The sequence below is a fragment of the Pristis pectinata genome, chromosome 5 (genome assembly GCF_009764475.1).
Source record: "Pristis pectinata isolate sPriPec2 chromosome 5, sPriPec2.1.pri, whole genome shotgun sequence".
NCBI lineage: Eukaryota > Metazoa > Chordata > Chondrichthyes > Rhinopristiformes > Pristidae > Pristis > Pristis pectinata.
In genome coordinates, this window is record NC_067409.1 from 31,736,808 (window position 1) to 31,758,490 (window position 21,683).

At 40.3% G+C, this 21,683-nt stretch overlaps 1 protein-coding gene across 1 annotated transcript; it reads right to left on the reverse strand.

Moving 5' to 3' along the window:
- Positions 1–16,137: 16,137 nt before the first annotated feature.
- On the reverse strand, positions 16,138–18,319 carry LOC127570661 (OTU domain-containing protein 1). The gene has a single exon (XM_052016424.1). It carries the CDS (start codon positions 18,046–18,048, stop codon positions 16,921–16,923), a length of 1,128 nt encoding a protein of 375 aa, XP_051872384.1. The 5' UTR covers positions 18,049–18,319; the 3' UTR covers positions 16,138–16,920.
- Between the last annotated feature and the right edge of the window lie 3,364 nt (positions 18,320–21,683).

Genomic DNA, 21,683 nt, shown 5'->3' on the forward strand with positions numbered 1-21,683 from the left:
GAAAGGTGTTGTCATTGAGACATACGGGATTCATCAAGGGATTAACAAGATAGATGTTGAGAGGCTGTTTCATCAGGTTGGAGAGCATAGAACTACAGGATATTGCATCAAGGTAAGGGTCCAGCCATTTGGGACAGAGATGATGAGAAATTTCTTTAATCAGAAAATTGTAAATCTTTGGAATTCTCCACTCCAGTGGAATGTGGATGTTCAGTGTTTGGGTACAATTGGTAGATATTGGACCATTAAGCAAATCAGTGGATATGTGGATTAAGCAGAAAACTGGATCAGCCATGATCTTAATGAATAGTTGATCAGGCTTAAGGGGCCATATGGCCTATTTCTGCTTTGTATTCTAATCTAAGTTAGATATGAAAAAAAAATTACATGTAATCATCTCATAAATTAGGATGGTGAACTAATACTTTGTTGACAAATTTCTCTATAGCTATGGCAGCCCTCAAATTATAATCTGCCAAATGTTTGCTCTATTTATTCTCTTTGTTGCACTTTAAAATTCTTCAGTTCCATCAGTCCAGTATAGCTGCTGTCCAGATTTTCTGTACAATTTTAGTGTTTAGCATCCTAATAATTTTTATCCCCCATTACATTTTTGAATTTAAATGCCTAAGCATTTCAAAATATATATTTAAAGGAGGCTGGGAAGAAGTCTTCACATCCAGGCCAAGGTTCTCTCTTTCCATTTTTGACCATATTCTTCTGCTATATTTGAGTTTTACACCAACAATACCATTTGGTATTTAAATGAGCTGAAATGAATGAAGAAAATGTTGAAAATATTTAACTGCTCATGCTGCATTTATGGAAGGAGAAATGGTTAATCCTTCTGATCAAAGAACTCTCATTAGAATTGTTTCTCCTTCCACAAATGCGACCTAACCGGGTATTTCCATAATTTTTTTTTGTTTTTATTTTAGATTGAGCATTGACAGTGTATTGCTTCTGTCTGAATGAGCTGACTTTATCTTGTACTAAGTTCAGAACCAGCGGAGGTTCCAGCCGAGGATTCAATACTTAGGCTGAGATTTCATGAATTTTAATAAAGCTCTGTATGTAATAATTAACTGTAATAATATAGATATAGGGCTAGTAAGTGGCAATGTAGACTGAAGTTCTGAAGTGCTTGTCTGAACTGTCAATATCTCATTTATGAAACTAAATTTTGCCCATCCCCTACAATGTCCTAATTTACAGAAGTGCATTAACTCATCTAAACCTCCAACTTCCATTAGTCAGTCAACAAACAATCTGCTGGAGGAATGTTTTCAAGCAGCATCTGCGAGGGAAAGGAATTGTTGACGTTCAGATCGAAACCCTACATCAGAACTGAGAGTGGAGAAGGAACATCTTTCCTCTTCACTCTCAGTCCTGATGCAGGGTTTCGATCTGAAACATCGACAATTCCTTTCCCCCACAGTTGCTGCTCAATCTGCTGGGTTCCTTCAGTAGATTGTTTGTTGCTCCAGATTCCAGCATCTGCAGTCTCGTGTCTCTATTAGTCAGTTGGTTTTATTGGAGGCATGAAGTATGTTGAGGTATTGTATTCTAGATTACTAGCGCAGGATAGCATTAGGTTATATTTCTTTCTGAGAGGCAAAAAAATCAAAATAAAATGTAAAAATGCAATACCTCCTTTCTTTGACCATCAAATTGTCTTCCACCATTACTGCTTGGATCATTTCACAAAGTGAAGCTCAAACAGTTGCTTCCTTCTCTGCAACTTAATTATGGTATCAGAGCACATACGGATAGAAATGAATTTTCAGTGGCCATTTAGAAGGCCACTTATTAGTATGAAGAATGGTGACCAGAGCAAGGTGTTAGAGTTCTGCTGGTGTTGATAGAATTTTAATAAATAAGTGATGGAAAAAATATGAAATAAAAAAGTTCTTAGTAGTCTGTAAACAACTATGAATCACACGAACATGAAATAGGAAGTCATTATGCCCAAGGTATACCTAACACAATTAAATGGAGGTTAACATGAATTAAATGTACCTGGTGTGCAGGTGAGCATGCTATTGTGGGTGCAAGCTGATCCGAAAATTGCTCTTTGAAATAATTTAACACGTACCAAGAGACCCATTTTTTTTTAAAAAAGAAATCACCTGTCAGAGGATTTGCTGTAATCTGCAAAGGATTTATGTTACTTTTTTTTTTAGGAAGAACTCAGAAAATTTCAATCATATTTGTCTATTAGCCTTGTTCAATAACAACTTTTATTATACAATTCCTACGCTTCCCAAGAATGTGCAGATGTGGGTTAATATACTGTTCCAAACAACTGAGTTATTTCAGGTTAATCTCATTATCTACGACTATGCTGCTGAAATACCTCTTACTGATTCTGCTTCCTCATCTGATTTATTTGTTAACCATGACACAATCAATTGGTGTTTAATGATAAGCTTATGACACCATAATTCGTCAAGCCATATGCCATGCTAAAAATGTGCAGGACACAAAAATACACAAACATATTTATTTGTAATTATTAAATCTAGAGTGCGCTTAATTTTTAATGGGTAAGTTGCCAGTTCCAATGCTTCTCACATCAGAGTTATGGAAAAAAAGCCAAAAGTGCAAACTCAACAAGGTCTAGCGCCAATCCACTTATCAGATGGCGATTCCCCCTCTCCTTCCCCACCCAAAATCTACCTAGTTCCAACTCAGCACTGATGAGATGTGGTTCATTTGGCCACTCAGGAAAATAACACAAGCACAACACTTGCCTCGTCCACAACTCTCTTGCCTTCACAGTGAGTTACCCTCAACATGTTTTATTAACTGATTCCAATCTCTGCCATCAATCTCTGCTCCTACTAAGACCATGTTATGGCCAAACACTGATCACTGCAGATTGCTGGAGAATTAAGGCAGCATCTCTTCTTGAAGAATGAACGGTCTTTGGAAACTGCATTGTAATATAGGATGAATATGCTGGTCAAATACAATCGACATAGTGAGGAAAAGGAAGCTTTCTTTTGATGGTGAGGCCTGATGAGAAGCCATATGGGTATTTTCTGTATTATATCCTAAATACCCTGTATTCTGGAGAAGACAACAGTGAAGTAAAACTATGCACCTTTTCTGTTTGCTTTTTCCTAAACTCTTGAAAGTGAACTAATTCTTCTATGTAAATATTGAATCAGGGATACTGTATGTATGATGTAGGAATTGGGTTAACGTTAGGGGGCTTTGACACATTATGTTGGGCCTGAAATTATTCCTGCTGTTATAAACCATAATTAGGACTCATTTCCATATTCTCTCATCAATTCTTCTCTTTCAACCCCATCACCTCCTTGGTGGAGCATAAAATATGCTAAAAATTTGCTGCCCACTGCAATATGATAATCCATTTGAATAAATGAACAGCTTTCACTGGTTTCCAACAATTAATGAGATTGATAATGTGGTTCTGGAACAAAGTCTCTTGGGACCAACTGGCTGCTTAGTTCATTTTTTAAAAAATATTTAGTCCAAATATTATAATAAAAAATAATTATGATGTGTAACAAGAATAACTAAGGCAATTTCCTTAGTTGGTCTTGTGTTAATGAAAGTATGATTCGTACCAGAGTTTACCTGGATAATCAAAAATACCAAAGATTTTTTCCAACAAAACACACTAGGGAATCTGGAGAGAAATCTGTTGGAAGGTTTGAGTGAAAGAGATTATGGAGCTTGTAAGGAACACAAACTCTTCCAACCAAAAATAATCTCATAATCTTGCCTGAAAGTGTATCGCTTTCAGGCAAGAACTAAGTTCCCTAAAACAGAAATGTTAGCAAAAGAGAATAAACAATGGGAGGAAACGAGGATATTATGATTACAGCTGGAGATTAAATGTGCTACATCATAAAGATGGGCTTGTACATTCCAAAGGCAAGCCCACCTACCTTATGGCACTGACTCAGGAAAGCATGGAAGCTTATCACTAATAAACTGAACTAATTTTAATATACCCAAAAGGTTAACTATTCAAAGCTGCCAACTTAATAGATGCACAGTCTAATCTCAGTGACTTCATGTCAATCTTGGATACTGAGTATAATAACAATTTGCAGTGAGCAATATCCAAATAAATTATTACTGGTTAAAAATTATAAATTATTGCTTTTTGTGTCCCATATTAGAGGCAATTGAAGCATAATAATAAAAAATATACTTAAATTGCCTTTCACATGGGACACAAAAAGCAAATCCTGGTAAACTTTGGTGAATGGTCAGATTATAGTCCATCAAAAAAATCCACGAGTTCCAGGCAAAAATCTAAGCTGGGATCTGTTACTTCATTAATTTGTCACTTATGGATGATGATCATGGGAACCACATGCAGATTTCTTAGAGAAAATTAAAATGTTATGCATAGATAAGATTAATCATTTGACATTTTCTAATTATATTTACATTGATTAAAAATTTGGGGATGACTTTACTGGAGCAGAAGGTTCTGTTGATGTGTTGTAACTTTGACAGAACCTTGCAAGAGGTTCATAGAAATGGAGCAAATGGAATTTATGCTGATCCTTAAGGAATTTTATTTATCATCTTATTGAGAAACCATCATAAATGTTAAAAACCTTTAATTCCAGTAGTAAATCTTTAGCTTGCCAAAGAAAGCAAGGTGAAGTTCAAAGGATGAAAAAGTGGGGCTGCTTCTCCAGACATGCATAACTGTATTCTTTAAGTTAGGAGGTTCATTGTGTTCTGAAATGGCCAGAGTTAATATTACTAGGCCTACAAGGAAAATTGGGTGGACAACATTTTAGTGAAAATAAGGTTAGGGAAGAGGTAATGCTTCAGGATGCACAGATCAGGAAGATAAAAATTCCCATGTGAATGTAATCTATATCACAGATATTAGGAAATCCAAACATATACTTAAATTCAGTGGCCAGTTACACTGTCAATAAAATGGATTGATTCAGAAAAAAAATGGCAGCAGTATTATGCTCATGCAGCTAATCATTTAATACCAGTAAATAAACTAGTAATTGATGTATTCATAGCTGTTGTGACCTTTGTAGCCACTGGCTATTTGACAACCACTACTGAGTTGCTCTGGGTCAAGTTATAGCTCATCTTACTGATGTCTTCCTTAGTAGAGCACGGTTATCACAAGAACTACTCCTCAGGCTTTGAGGCAACAGACTTGAGTCGGTTTATTCTGACATGGGGTTACAGCAGGTACAGCTCATATATCTCCAGTGTAACCTGATCAATGACAGTTCCATTCCATTATTCTTCCTTGTACTTCAGTAAGAAAAATAGAGATTGAATCCCTTTATAATTGAGATAGGAGCAAGAAGAAAATGCTGAACCATAACAATTGACAAGAGCCTAGATAGTAAGCACTATTACAAAAAAAAGTGGATGAGAAGAAAGCTTTATAAACACATGCCCAAAGTCTTTTCTACCCCTTTTAAATCTACATCCTTCTTTCCCTTCTGACGAGGGAAGCTTTTTACTAAAAGAACCAACGCACTATATATAGCACATTTCATCACACCAGGGCATCCTAAAGTGCTTTATGATCAATGAACTATTTTTGAAATGCACTCGGTGCACAGTATTTCCTGCTAACAGTGATGTAATAATGACCAGATAATCTATTTTAGTTGATATTGATAGAGAGATAAGTATTTACCAAGACACCTGCTCTTCAAAATGGAATCATGTAATCTTTTCCACCTACTCAGTACTGCAGATGGGGCCTCAATTTTAGATGCCATCTGACTGAAAGCACTTTGTCAGTACTCCACTGGAACATCATCCTGAATGATAATGGAACTTGATTCAAAACTTGCTGTCTTAGTCTGTAAAATGATGGGATATTGTAACCAGCATGCCATTACTACCATGTTCAAAGGGATTTATGGTAAACATGCTCCCTGAAAGAAAGAGCCCCTTTGGATCATAAGGTGCATAAGTGGTGAGACATATACAAAAAAAGCATATACGAGACAGAGAGCTTGAGAGTATAGGCAGTGTAGGAGTGAAATTAGAAATGCAAAGAAAGGGTGTAAAAATACTGACAATTAAAATAAAAGAAAATCCAATTCTACTTTATAAGTACATAAAAAGTATAACTAAAAGACTAGACACATTAAGCACCAAAAAGGTAAACAATGTGTAGAAATGGAAGATACAGATAAGATTATTCCTTTTGTGAAGATAGCTGCAAAGAATACCAATGTTACAGTTAAAGACTATGAGAATGAAATACTGTAAATGAGCAAATCTTAAGGGATTTAGCATTTTTGAAAGTGGACAAATTACTAGGCTAAGGTGAAGCATATCCCAAGCTGTTAAAAGCAGCAAGGGAGGAAATTGCGGAGGTTCTAGTTACAATTCTACAATCTTTCTTATCTGTAGGAATGCAGCCAGTGGATCATAGGACCATTGTACATTGTATCACTATATAGTAAAGGGGGCAATGGATAAATCAAACACTCACAAGCCAGTTAGTTTAACTGCAATGATGAGCAAATTATTGGAAGAGATAACAAACTTTCATTTAGAAAGACACAATTTGATCAGATCAATCACTATGGAATCATTAAGAGAAGGCCATGTCTGGTTAATTTGATTTGATTTATCTGGGGCAGCAACAAGGAGAGTCAATGAGGGTAGTTTATTTGATGTAGCTTTCACGAATTTTAGTAAAACTCTGGGCATGGTCTCAAAGGCAGGCTAGTCAAAGAGAGTAAAACTTCATAGGATTCCAGAGAGTGGCAAAGTGGAGTGGAATCAAAATTACCCAAAGGCAGGGTAACAATTGGTTCATTTTTGTGGTTTGAAATGGGGTTCCACAGGGCTCAGTATTTGATCACTTGCTGTTTGTAATATATATTAATAATTTAGGTTTAAATTTGGGGGGGGGCATAAAAATGGTTGTAGATGTTACAAACATTGGTTGTACGGTTGACAGTGTGGAAAAGAGCTTTATCTGCAACATAATATGGAAGGGCAGGTCAGTTTCCCTAAAAATGACAAACGGAATTAAACCCAGAGGTAAATGTATCCAAAGAGATCCAACATGGTAAAAAAAAGACAATAAATTGCAGGATACTATGTGGGTTGAGGATTAAATCAAACCTTACAGTATATGTTCACAAATCCTTAAAGATAACAGAATAGGTCAATAACACAGTCAAAAAAGCATGTCATGTGGGAACTTCCACATGATTGCAGAGGCCATTTCTAAGGTACAAAATGTATCTACCTTCAAGAGGGAAAAGGAAGCTTCCAAAGTAATAGTGAAGGAAGAGATAGGGGAGACACTCGATACATTAAAAATTGATAGCATGGAGTTATTAGAAAAATTGTCTGAACTTAAAATGGGAAGCGACTAGAACCAGATGCGATCCCAGGATTTTGAGGCAAGTACAGGAAGAAATCATGCGGACACTCACCATAATCTTTCAGTGCTCTTTCAATGCAGGGATGGTATCAGAGGACTGGAGAGTAGCAAATGTTACTCCCTTGTTCAAAAATGAAAATTAGGATAAGCCTACTAACTACAGTCCATTCAGTTTAACCTCACTAGTGGGAAAGCTTCTAGAAACATTGATCTGGGACAAAATTAATTGTCACCTGAAGGAAAACGGATTAATTAAGGCAAGCCAGCAGGGATTTGTTGAGAGCAAATCATGTTTAACCAATTTAGTACAGAGAACATTACAGCAAGGAACAGGTCCCTTGGTCCACCATGTCTGTGTTGACCATGATGCCAAATTAAACTGATCCCATCTGCCTGCACATGGTCTACGTCCCTCCATTCCTTGCCTGTTCATGTGCCTGTCCAAATGCCTCTTAAATGTTGCTATCACATCTGCTTCCAGCACCTCCCCTGGCAGCATATTCCAGGCATACACCACACTCTGAGTAAAAATAGTAGTTTTAAACTTCCTTTAAACTTTCCCACTCTCACCTTAAAGCTATGCCCTCTTGATAGAATTTATTGATGTGGTAATGGATAGAGATAATGAGGGTAAAGCTGTTGTAGTATACATGGACTTCCAGAAGCATTTGATAAGTTGCTGCATAACAGGCTTATCAGCAAAATTGAAGCATATGGCATAAAAAGGACATGGAAAGCATGGTTATGAAGTTGGCTAAGTAACAAGCAAAGGTGGGTCCAGCTGAATGGTTATTCTGTGAACAGGTGAATAGTGGTATTCCCCAGGGATCAGTGTTAAGGCCATTTTTTTAAAATCTATATTAATGACCTGTACTTGGGGACACATGCCACAATTTCTAAATGTGTAATGACGCAAAACTTAACAGTACTGTGAGGTATGAAGAAGCTAGTAACAAGTTGAAACAGGATATAAAAGGCTAGTAGAATGGCAGAAACGTGAGCAAATGAAGTTTAATGTGGAAAAGTGCATGGTGATGCATTTTGGTAGGATGAATGAAGAGATGCAATCAAGAACAAAGGATGCTGTACTTACGAGGGATGCGGGAGCAAGGAGACCAAGTGTAGTATCTGTTCTTATCAGTTTAATATCTGATACGTCCCTTATCTTTAATGCAGGATAGATATATTCCAAGAAAAAAGGTTTTGAATGGAAAAAAGGCACAGATGTGGATAACGAGGGAGGTGAAGAATAAAATAAAAGCAAAAGGGGCGGCGTACAAAGTAGCAAAAATTAGTGGGAAAACAGAAGATTGGAAAGTTTTTAAAAATCTGCAGAGAAACTAAGAAGGTCATTAGGAAAGCAAAGATGAGTTATGAAAGGAAGCTGGCGGACAACATTCGGAAGGATTCTAAGAGCTTTTTTAAATACATAAGGAATAAGAGAGAGACACGGGTTGACATAGGACCAATTGATAACGGTGCAGGAGGTATTATAATGGATGATAGTGAGATGGCAAGGGAATTGAATGAATATTTTGCATCGATCTTCACCGTGGAGGACATAAGCAATGTGCCGGTTAGTCAGGAGTCTCACGAATTGGAACTGAGTTCAGTTGAGATTACTAGGGAGAAGGTGCTAGGAAAACTAAAGGGGCTTAAGACTGATAAGTCTCCCGGACCGGATGAGGTGCATCCCCGGGTTCTGAAGGAGGTGGCTGTAGAGATAGCGGAGGCATTGGCGATTATTTTCCAGGAATCGATAGATTCTGGCATGGTTCCGGAGGACTGGAGGGTAGCAAATGTAGTTTCGTTGTATAAGAAAGGTGGGAGGCAGCACAAAGGAAATTACAGACCTATTAGTCTGACGTCAGTAGTGGGAAAATTATTGGAATCTATCCTCAAGGAGGAGGTTACCGAATACCTAGAGGCGCAAGGCAAGATTGGACCTAGTCAACATGGTTTTGTGAAGGGAAGGTCCTGTCTGACCAACCTATTGGAGTTTTTTGAGGAAATCACAGGTAGGGTGGATAAGGGAGAGGCGGTAGATGTTGTGTATTTAGACTTTCAAAAGGCCTTCGATAAGGTGCCTCACAAGAGACTGATTAATAAGATGAGAGGTCATGGAATTATGGGTAGGATAGCAGAATGGGTGGAGCATTGGCTGGTTGGCAGGAAGCAAAGGGTGGAAATAAAAGGATCTCGTTCTGGTTGGTTACCGGTTACTAGTGGTGTGCCGCAGGGGTCGGTGTTGGGGCCGCTCCTTTTTACCTTGTACATCAATGATTTGGATGATGGAATAAATGGTTGTGTGGCTAAGTTTGCGGATGACACCAAGATAAGTGGAGGAGTAGGGAGCATAGAGGAAATAGAAAGGATGCAGAGGGACCTAGACAGTTTAGGAGAATGGGCAAGGAAATGGCAGATGAGATTCAATGTTGAGAAATGTGCAGTTGTACACTTTGGAAGCAGAAATAAGCGGGTAGATTATTATCTAGAAGGAGAGAAGATTGAAAGTACGGTAGTACAAAGGGACTTGGGGGTACTCATACAAGATACCTTAAAAGTTAACCACCAGGTTGGATCGGTAGTTAAGAAAGCGAATGCTATGTTGGCATTCATCTCGAGAGGTATAGTGTATAAAAGTAAGGAAGTGTTGATGAGGCTCTACGGGGCACTAGTGAGGCCTCATTTGGAATACTGTGCGCAGTTTTGGGCCCCACATCTTAGGAAGGATGTGCTGACGTTGGAGAGGGTTCAGAGGAGATTTACGAGAATGATTCCGGGAATGAAAGGGCTTACGTATGATGAGCGTTTGTCGGCTCTTGGACTGTACTCACTGGAGTACAGAAGGATGAGAGGGGACCTCGTAGCAACATTTAAAATGTTGACAGGGAAGGATAGAGTAGATGTGGCTAGGCTGTTTCCCTTGGTGAGCGAGTCGAGGACCAGAGGGCACAATCTTAGAATTAAAGGGTACAATTTCAAGACAGAGATGAGGAGAAATTTCTTTACCCAGAGGGTGGTGAAATTGTGGAACGCCTTGCCACGTACAGCAGTGGAGGCCAGATCAGTGGGGGTGTTCAAGAAGGAGACAGACAGATATCTAAATAGTCAGGTTATCAAGGGATATGGGGATAAGGCTGGAAAATGGGATTAGAATAGTTTTTTTTTCCCCACCCCATTTCTTTTCCCCTTTTCCTTGGAGCAGACTCGATGGGCCGAATGGCCTGCTTCTGCTCCCTTGTCTTGTGATCTTGTGATATGGGTACACGTCATTTAAAGTGACAGAGGTTGAGAAAGCGATTAATCAACATCATACAATTGTACAGTACAAATGGGTCGTTTGTCCCACCCCATCTAAACTGACCTTTTTGTCCATCTACACTAATCCCATTTGCCCCAATTAGGACTGTATCCTTCCGTGCATTGTCTATTTAAATGTCTCTTAAATATAATGCCTGTATCAGATTCCACCACCTCCTCTGGCAGTGTTTCAGATATCACCACTACTTATGTAAAAAAAAACTTGCACTTCAGATTCCTTTTATAACTCCTTCCACCCACAAACCTATGCCCTCTTGTTTTGATACCCCTACCATGTGAAAAAGATTTTGACTATTTACCCCTATTTATGCCTCTTATAATTTTATAAACCTCTATCAGGTCACCCTTCAGCTCCTTCACTCCTGGGAAATCAAGTCCAGTCTATCCATCCTCTCCCCATAACAAAAGTGCTCCAATCCAGGCAATATCCTGGTGAATCTCCTGGTAGAGAGTTCTATACTCTCTCCATCACAACCACATCCTTCCTATAGTGTGGCAACCAGAAGTGGTCTAACCATTGTTTTGTAAAACTGCAACATAACAATCCAACTTTTATATTTCATTCCCCGATGTATGAAGGCAAGCATGCCATTTGCCTTCTTCACCACCCTATCTACCCGAGTTACCATTTCAGGGAATTAAGGATTTCAACTCCAAGGTTCCTCTGTTCATAAACATTCCTTAGTGTCCTACCATTTACTGTAGACGTCCAACCCTATTTGACTTCCTAAAATGCATCACCTAAAAGGACTAAATGCTGTCTGCCAACATTTTGCCCAACAATCCATCTGATCTATATCCTGCTGTAGCCTTAGACAACCTTCCTATCTACAACCCTACCAACTTTTGTGTCACACACAAACTTAATCATACCTCCGACATTCACATCAAAGTCCTTCATGTACATTACAAACAAGGGTCCCAGCACTTATCCCTGCAGAATACCACTGTTCACAGACTTCCAATCAGAAGAGCATCCTTCCACCACTACCCTCTGCCTCCTTTGGATCCAATTGGGCAGCTCGCCTTGGATCCCAAGTTGTCTCAAAAAACTTTCTTAGTGTGCAGAATTCTGGGCTTTATCTATGCAGGCAAAGTGAATGAAAGTAGGGAAGTGACACTGAACCTTATAAACACTGGTACAGCCTCAGCTGGAGTATTATGTTCAATCCTGGTCACACTACACCAAGGATGTGGAAATATTGTCAAACCAAGAACTATTCTCACAAATCTCCAGAGTAGTGACAAGGTTGGATTGGAAATATGGGACTCTGCTTTGGAAAAGGCTAAGGAAGTCTTGAATATGATGGAAGAATATAAAATAATGAGAGGTTTGGATAGGGTGGATGGTGGGAGGCTGTTCCCATTGCAGGAGGGATTGAAGACTAAAGATCACAGAAATAAATAAAGAGAAATAGAGGCAAAACTGTTTTTATGTAGTATGTGATTGGAATCTGGAATACATTGCCTGTAAATGTGGAGGATACAGGTGGCTTTCAAGAGGAAATCAGATAAATGAAATGAGGAAAAAATTGCAAGGCTATGGAAAAGGGTCTAGGGGCAAGAGCAGTGAAACGGGCAAGAGCTGTGGAACTGGCAAGTTGCTCTAGTAGTGTGCTGCTGCAGACAAAATGGGCTAAGTGGCCTCTTCCTGTGCTGTAACCATACTATGATTCTATGCTTGCCTTTATTAGGCAAGGTACAGAATACAAAAACAAGGAAGTTATGCCTTGAGGTACAAAACACTAGCTAGACTACAGTTTGAGTACTGTGTACAGTTCAGTCACCATGTTACAGAAAAGGTGCGATTTCATTGTAGGGAGTGCAGAGACTTAAAAGGACATTGTTGGGTTCAGGAAGGTTGCTCAGTTAGGGTTGATTTTCTTTGGAACAAGCAGCTGAGGGGAGACTTAATTGAGGTGCATTGCATGAGTGGCCTAGATAGAGGAAGTAACCATTTCCTTAGTATTGGGGTCAAAAACCAGGAGCATGGATTTGTTGAAAGGAATGGGGGAGATGAGGAAAATATTTTTGACTCAGTCTGGAATTTTCTGCAAGAAAGGGTAATAAAGGCAGAAATCCTCACCACAATTAAAAAAAATACTTGGGTGTGTACTTGACAAGCCATGACCTACAGAGCTAGGGACCTCATGCTGGAAGGCATAATTTGGGTTTGGGTGACTTTCTCCACTAGCATAGACATGAGTCAAATGGTCTCCTTCTGTATCAAATTTTCTATGACTACATGAAGTGCACCTACAATTTGAACAAGGTCAGGTTTGGTAGTAGATAACAGTAATAAACTGAATGGATGCCAAATTGAATGTGCAAGAGGTCTTTTGTACTTCACACACTGAAAGCTGCATTTATAAGAATATTTGGCCCAAGACCCACATACCAGATTTTAGCCAGATATTGTAGTGGCATGAAAGTATTTTTCAAAGACAACCCAAGATATAGGATTCCATCACACTAATTTATTTTGACATATTGAATTGCCATTCCAGACCTTAATGGACTGCCCAAGGAGAATTATTTTAAATTACCAAGCTTTTAGCCATTATGAACTGCTCCTTGGGAGCACAGTGATGCAGCTAGTGGAGCTGCTGCCTCACAGCTCCAGTGACCCAGGTTCAATACTGACCTCAGGTGATGTCTGTGTGGAGGTGACCAGACAACCTTCCCCCAGTAGGGAGAATAAAATGGGATGAGTGTAATTAGGTACTTGATTGTCGGTACGGACATAGTATGAAAATGATTGTGGGAAAGAAACATTAACCCTGCAATGAGTTCTCATTCTGTAACAGTTCTAAATGATTCTATGGTTAAAATTTTCTTTGTAACCATTTTAAATTTCTGCCTTGCCTTTTCTCTTTGAACATTTGTTGCTAGGCTGCCTTTGGCTCATTTTAGACACTTTTCTCCCCCAATTTTGAAACAAACATTATTGAAATTGAATTTATCTTGTCATATCTTGACAAATGTGAAACCATTACAATTGGCTCAATTAACAGAATTTGGTTACACTATTTAAAATGCACTTTAACACCCAGTAGGACCGGGGACAAAAAGCTCCATTTCACATTACACGATTAAACACCATGCAGCAAAATTAATACCTGTTGACTTTCACTTGTTAATACTTGGATTATCTACAGATGAAAGTAACTTTTAAAAATCTTAATTATTGCAAAACAAGGAACAGTTCACATGGCTGTAATTTCTCCAAAGCCCTGCAAGATGTTTTCCTTTCCCATTATATATAGTTCCCAACTTGATGTGACAATATGCTTCATTTCCCCATTTTATTAATGCACTAAGTTGCCTAATAAATTACTGCATTAATAAAATTCTCATTTCCCTTGTGGTTCTTTTCATTGAATCATAGAAACTTGCACCACAGGAGGCTGCCATGTGGCCTGTGTGTCTATGCTAGTTAATAAAAAGCTATCCTAGCTAATTCCACTTTTCATTTCTTAGTAAATAGCAATATTTCAAGTACTTTTAAAGTGTGATGACAGTTCTTGCCTCTATAACCTTTGCAGTAAGCAAGCTCCAAGCACCTACTACTGCCTGGTTGAGTTTTTCTTTCACCTTCTCCCCAACACTATCAATAGCTTAAGTTTACATACCGAATTGTTGAGGTCTGTTGAGGCACCTCAGATTTTATATACGTACTTCCAGATTCCTCTTTCAAAAGAGAACAAACCCAGCATAACTAAATCTTTCTCCTTATTTAAAATAATGTGCTTATCAACAAATGCCTTCTGGTTACCTGGTCTCCCCATCTCCCAGTGAAAATAGTTATATTACTTTAGAATATTACAGAATACAAAACTTGTATTTTTGTGCTCACCAGGATTCAATTTACGACCCATTCACTTAACTGACTGATAAGCACAGAAAATAAAAACCACAGCACACCATGTTAGAACTGCTTCAATTCAAAATTTCAGGTGCAAATTTGTTTTTTTTTGGAGGGGGAGCTGGAGGAAGGAAATTGGTCTGTGGAAGAGGGGTGGTCTCATACCACTTCAATTTAATTTTTTTTTATTTACAGCGTGGTAACAGGCCCTTCTGGCCCAACAAGTCCGCGCCACCCATTTTAAACCCATATTAACCTACCCGTATGTCTTTAGAATGTGGGAGGAAACCAGAGCACCCGGAGGAAACCCACACAGACACGGGAGAACATACAAACTCCTTACAGACAGTGACGGGAATCAAACCCCGATCGCTGGCACTGTAATAGCATCACGCTAACCGCTACGCTACCGTGCCACCCCATTTAAAAGCACACTGGAGCCTTTCAGCTGTAGCCAATAAACTATTCAAGGGTGGTTTAGAATTCCAGCTTGTCATAAAATAATACAGCAGGCAAACAGGCCCTTTGGCACAACTGGTCTATGTCGACCACAGCATCCTCCCTGCTAGTCCCAGTAGTCCGCATTCAGCCCTCCAAGCCCCTCCCTTCCATGTACCTATCCAAGTGGCTCTGAAATGTTGCAATTGTATCCTCCTCGACCACTTCCTGACAGCTCATGCCAGATACTCACTACCCTCTGTGTAAAGAAGTTACCTCTCAGGTCTCTTAAATCTCTCCCCTCCTATCTTGTATCTGTGCCCTCTAGTTATGGACTCCCAAACCCTGAGGAAAAGACTATGATCATCCACCTTATTGATACCCCTCATGATTTTATGAACTTCTATGAGGTCACTCCTCATTCTCCTACACTCCAAGGGATAAATATCCAATGTGGCCAACCTCTCCCTATAACTCAGGCCCATTTGTCCAGGCAGCATCCTTGTAAATTTCTTCTGCACCCTCTCCAGCTTGACAATGTCTTTCCTGTAAGACGGTATTTACTTTTGAATGCTGAACAATAGAATGCAGTGGTTTACTCCATAGAACAGCAAAGCAAGCCGATGTCCACAGTGCAAATTACAGCACAGAGTAGGCCATTCAACCAAAATGATGTAATGTTTATGTTCCACATTAAGTTCCTTCCATCCTGCTTCATCTAAACCAATGTTCCTTTCTCCCTCAAATTTGAGTATACTTAAGGGATAGCTAGTTGTCTACCTCAACAACTCTGAACTGTTAAATTTAATACAACATAATTTGGACAAGTTTCTCCCAAATTTATCATTGTGTTCAAATTGTATCAAATAATTATCCCAAACAGAACACAAGACAACATTTAACCCACACGTCCAAACATTTCCTGATTGTATTGGCTCTTTGAATTCTGAAGATTTTAAACCATTTTAACCATTCTTCATTTCTGCCATTTAAATAAAGGTTGTAGTCCATACTTTGGATCACAAGTTTAGGAAGCTATAACTGAACTTTACAATGGCATCTTATAGAAGACCATTCTGTAATATATCAAATATTTAATCTCAATCAACTGCTTATGAGAAACATTACGACTTTTATTCATTCCATGTTGATTAATTACTGTATAATCAATACAAATACAACAGTTGCAAACCGGTTACAGGTTTGACCCTGCAAACCATTTTAGGAAGTTAGAACTTAAATGCATCTTGGACAACATATAAAAAAAAAATCAGAAGTGAGGTGGTAGGTAACAGAAGATAACAAAATTAACAACTGTAACTAAGCTTTTGAAGATCTGAAACCTCTTATCAAATTATAAAATCAAGGCAGCAATTTAGGGGCAACCAGCCACCTGCCAGAATACATGAACTTAAGAGGTAATACACCAACAAACATGATTGCATAAAATGCAACTTAAACAATCTTTCTAAAAAGTGTTCTCCAAAATGAATAACTCTCCAAAGCAGAGACTAAACAAGTTATTTTCCAAACATCAGAAATGTAAAATATTACAAAAATATCAATGAGACAGTTCTTTCCCATTCAATTCTGTGGTCTCTTAACTCCAATAAACCCGATTAAAACTCGGGTGTCCCGAAACCTTCAGTCTAAGCGTGAGCATTTGGTTAAACATCCATAAATTCAGACATTGAATTAAGGCGTTATTTATATAGTCGATTTTAAGATCCATTTAAAGTGCCATTAGCCTGATCAGAATGTGTAAGAATTTAAAATAAAAGTATAAATCAAAACTATCAACAATATGTACAATTCTACTTCAGGCTACCAGTCTTACTCATTTCGGTTTCACCAGTTTATCAAGGAACCTCAAGTCCTGACAAACAATGTCGTGTGGAATAACTTAAAAGCAACCGTTTTGCTCGATGTACATTTTAGAAAGAGAAGCTGCCATGGCTTTAGCCAGTTCTTCGTCTCTTTTTCTCTGAACGTGTGTCTGTGCGCACCACGTTTCGTACTCTGGGTTGGGTAGAGACTGATCAAAAACGGCGTCGTAGTGTCCATTGCTCAGCCAGCTCAGCCAAATGCTGGGTTTGGACTGGTCTTCGGGACCAAGGCAATGCACCATAGTAGACACGGTCGGGCTTTCCATGCTACCTCCAGTGGTTAGGTAGATGTTAACCTTCAGCATCTGACTCATAGCCAGTAGCTCCGGATACCCAGCCCAAGCCCCGTCCTGAGCGGCACTAATCAGGAACTCCCCAACATCACCTTCAATGATAGGGTTGAACTCGTCCAGGTGATCCGCGATGTGGTACACAGTTTGTTCCCTCAGCTCCTTGTGCATGGTCTGGTCGCCATAGACGGCCTTACTGACCGCCCTGTACAGGCAATTGCCGTCGGGGATGCTGTGAAACCTGTACTTTTGCTTCTCCCTCAAGTAACTGTTTTGCTTTTCCACCTCGGCCAAGTAACGCGCAATCCTGGCGTTTTTCTCCGATCGGTTCTCCACCACCAGGTCCACCGTTCTGTAGCCGGCGCCAAACCCGAGTTCCGCCGCCTGCGAAGCCGGGTCGCGGCTCTGCCCCCCTTGTTCAAGGCCCTCAGCTCGGCTGCCTATCAATGCAGGCCCGCTGCCCACCCGCGCCGCCTCTTCTTCCACCTCCCCGGAGACTCTCTCCTGGCCGTGGCCCCAAACTGGTGCTGGCGTCTCTTCGATGCCTCGGCCTGTGCGCTCGGAGGCGCCGTGGGGCCTCTCGCTCAACACCTGGACGGGCACGCACCTCTCCAGCGGCCGCACAGGGATCCTGGCGGTCGAGGTGTAGAGGTGCACAGCCGGGCCCGGCGCCGAGGCCGGGGCCTGGGGTAGCAAGTCGCAGGTCGAGAATGCGGGCATGTTGGTAGGGGGGCAGGAGGCCTCGCTCTTCACCGCGGCGCTCGGGCTGTCAGCTGGCGCTTTCTCCGCCGCTTGGATAGAGACCTTGAAGGCAGGCTCAGGATAGCGAGTTAATACGGTGCTGTGGAAACGCATCTTGGCCTTTTTATAGCCGCCAGCGAGAGTCGCCGTCAGAAATAGCCGCTGTCATCACCAGTCCCCGCACTGGGACGGCGCTGCCTTTAATTCCACCGACGACACACACAACCCTAATTTTATCCGGATTACCTCAGCCTCGCTCCACTAAATATAGGGAAATGCGTCCTCTCGCCTGCCTGCCTCCACGGAACCGCCCTGCGTCTCCTAAATAGCGTCCGAGTGCACATTCGTCATGGGGGAGCGAGTATTCTGGAAGAGCCTGGATCCGTGCGTCCCTCCCCTTCTGGCCAGGGGCAGGGGGGCGGGGGGGGCGGGCAGGCGACCTTGTTTACAACCTAGGCTGGCGCGGCTGCCTCAGCGCGCTGGAATGCTGCACCCGGCCAAAAGTGAGCAAGCTGCCGCCGGATCCGCACACTGGCACTGCTTCAGCTCATCTAACCTGCTGGTTGTTCAGTGGTAGTCAACCAGCTTTGGTACTTTATCGCAAGTAGGTTATCTGGGCCAGTAATTTCATGCCCTACAACATTCTGAAGTGAACTTCAAAGGTGCGATAAAGATGTTAGGTTGTTTAAAGAACAACCGTGGCCTCTGGGAATATCTATTGTGGAAAGTGACTCACTCCAAATATTAAGGTTGCATTTATAGCATCAACAGGTTCGGTTTAAGCTGGTTTACGAAGCCATTGAATTGGTGGGTAAATGATTGTCATATAAGAACATTAAGTATTAACATAACCAGATCTGTATATTATAAAGAAATGCTTGTTTGCAAAATAAATGCCCGTGTAATTTATTGGTCTGGAATTTATCTCTCACAGCATGATTAGTTTTTAACAAATATAGACAAGCTTTTTTTCAGTCAAACGTGAGCTGATGTAGCAGTGTCTCTGGGCGATGGAACGAGCAAGTGTATCTCCTTAACAAATGGGATTAAAGGATTGAAAAATACAAAAGTAGAGCAGGGAAGGGCGAATTGGAGCGAGTGTAAACAATGTCAAATCAGACATCGAAAGGAAAAGAGAAGGAAAAAAAGTTTGAATGGAGAAAGGGGAGAAGAGTAGTAAAAGAAAATGCATCATTAACTTTAGGAATACAGAATGTTATCGATGCGGTACTAAAATGGGTAGAGAAATTGCACATGGAATTTAATCCTAATCAGTGTGATGCATTTTGGGAAGTCTAATTAAGGCTAGGAATATACACAATTATTGTAGGACCCTAAGACATACTGAGATGTACATGTCTAAGCAGCCTTGAAGGTAGCAGCGTAGATAGGATAAACAGGATACTTGCCTCTATTAGATAGGGCAAAGAATATAAAAGCAAAGAAAAGTAATAGTTAGGCCACAGCTGGAGTTCTGAGTGCAATTCTGGTTGCAACACACCAGAAAGGACAAGATTGTACTGGAAAAGGTGCAGAGGAGATTTACCAGGATACAGCAAAAAACAAACTGCTGGTGGAACTCAGCGGGTAGAGCAAAATCTGTTGGGGAAAAGGAATTGTTGATGTTTTGGGTTGAGACCTTGCATCAGGACTGAGAGTGGAGAGGGAGCTGGCAAAACTTGTTCTTGCTCTGAAAATTTACTACTTCACCAGGATGGAGTTTCTCTGCTGTGAGGAGAGACTGGATGGGTTGAGCTTGTGCTCTTGGAAAACAAAAGGCTGAGAAAGAATCTGATTGAATGTACAAAATTATTAAGTGTAATGGATAGGGTAAATAGTGAGAAACTTTGCTCCTCAGTACAGGTGACTATAACCACAGGGCATATAGGGTTAAGGTGGAAAATATGAAATTTATAAGATGTTTTTATTAGTCATATGTACATTGAAACACACAGTGAAATGCATCTTTTGCGTAGAGTGTTCTGGGGGCAGCCCGCAAGTGTCGCCACGCTTCCAGCGCCAACATAGCATGCCCACAACTTCCTAACCCAAATATCTTTGGAATGTGGGAGGAACCCATGCAGACACGGGACAACATACCAACTGCTTACAGACAGCAGCTGGAATTGAACCGGGTCACTGGCACTGTAATAGCGTTGTGTTAATGGCTACACTACTGTGCCTGCCTTTAAAGAAGATTTGGGAAGAATTTTTCACTCAGAGGGTTGCTGAAATCTGGAATACAGTGCCTGAGAGAGTGGTAAGAGCAGAGACTCTCAAAATATTGAAGACATTTTTAGATGAGCTTGCTATGGTATTGAAGACCATAGGCTGACTATTTGAGAATGGGATTTATATAGATAAATATTGATATCTGGCACAGACATGGAGGGCCAAAGGGTCTATTTTCAAATTGTATGACTCTGTGACCTTTACTTCATATGCTAAATTGTTCACTTTCTGGGCCAGAAGGGTTAATTAGTAATCATTAATAATTTTCACATTGTTAAAAGTATATTTACACTATTTATTGGCCAACTTACTGTAGTGGATTTACTATGCAAATGCAGCAACTTCAAATGCTATGTACCCATCATGCCTTGGGCAAACTCTCAGAAATGCAAGGACTACACTGAAGCATTTTGCTTGGATAAAAAAAGTCTTGGCTAATGGAACATCCAGCCAGATAGTATAACACATTCAGATGAGTCTGGCAAGGAGCGTGGGTATATTACAGAATAAGGAGTAGGAGATGGGAGTTGCACTCAAGTGTGCATGAAGGCCCATGCCAAGGACATTCTGTGCATACGTGTGGCTTGGAGCCAACATAGTAGGTTCAAAAAGCAAACACAATAATTTTGAAATAACTATTTAAAGAAGACTGACAGGTCCCGAACTCAGGGACAACTCTGGAGACCAACCATCGCAGAAAAAATGGCACTCCTACGTCTAGGACATGGTGATGGGAAAATCCCTCTTGAGGACCTGGCCAGTTCACAAGTATATGGGTAATATCACAGCTGAGTAATAAAGTAAGTTTATGTAATAAAAGAACCAAAGTAAAGTAGTGAACTATTAAAGAGAATGTGTGGTGTCTCTTTGTCTGTTCAAGGGATCGGGCCAACAGCGCTGTGATAAAATGCCAGCCGTAATCTTATTCAATGGCTAAGCATGCATGAATGACCAAATGACCTACTCCAGTTTTTCCTTCTTATGCTCTTATGTGAGAGATGTTAGAATGAGGGTGTCAACCAGCTGTGTGTTAAGAGTTATCATATCTCAAGGAACTAGGAAATGGTGGTGGTGCATTGGTTATCTGCTCTCCTTACTTGATAAAAAGGATATTCTTGCTATAGAAGGAGTGCAACAAAGATCACCACACTGGGTTCCTGGGAACTGGAGGTTTGTCACATGAGGAATGAGAGGAGACTTTATTGAAACATGCAAAATTCTTAGAGGGCTCAACAGGGAGGATGTTTCTCTTGCGTAAGAGTGTAAAGCTACAGCTTACAGTTTCAGAATAAGTAGTAGGCCACTTATCATGAAATAAGGAGATTTTTTTCACTCAAAGGTTATTGAATCTTTGGGATTCTCCAACCCAGAGGGCTATGGAGGCTCAGTCACTAATTGTATTCAAGTTGATAAATTTGTGGATATTAAGAGAGTTGAGGGATATAAAAACAGGACAGGAAAATGCTGTTGAGGTAGAGGATCAGCCATGATCTTGTTGAATGGCAGAGCAGGCTCAA

Bases quoted from the DNA above. Each gene is read 5' to 3' on its own strand.
- LOC127570661 (XM_052016424.1), bottom strand. From the start codon at position 18,048: ATGCGTTTCCACAGCACCGTATTAACTCGCTATCCTGAGCCTGCCTTC.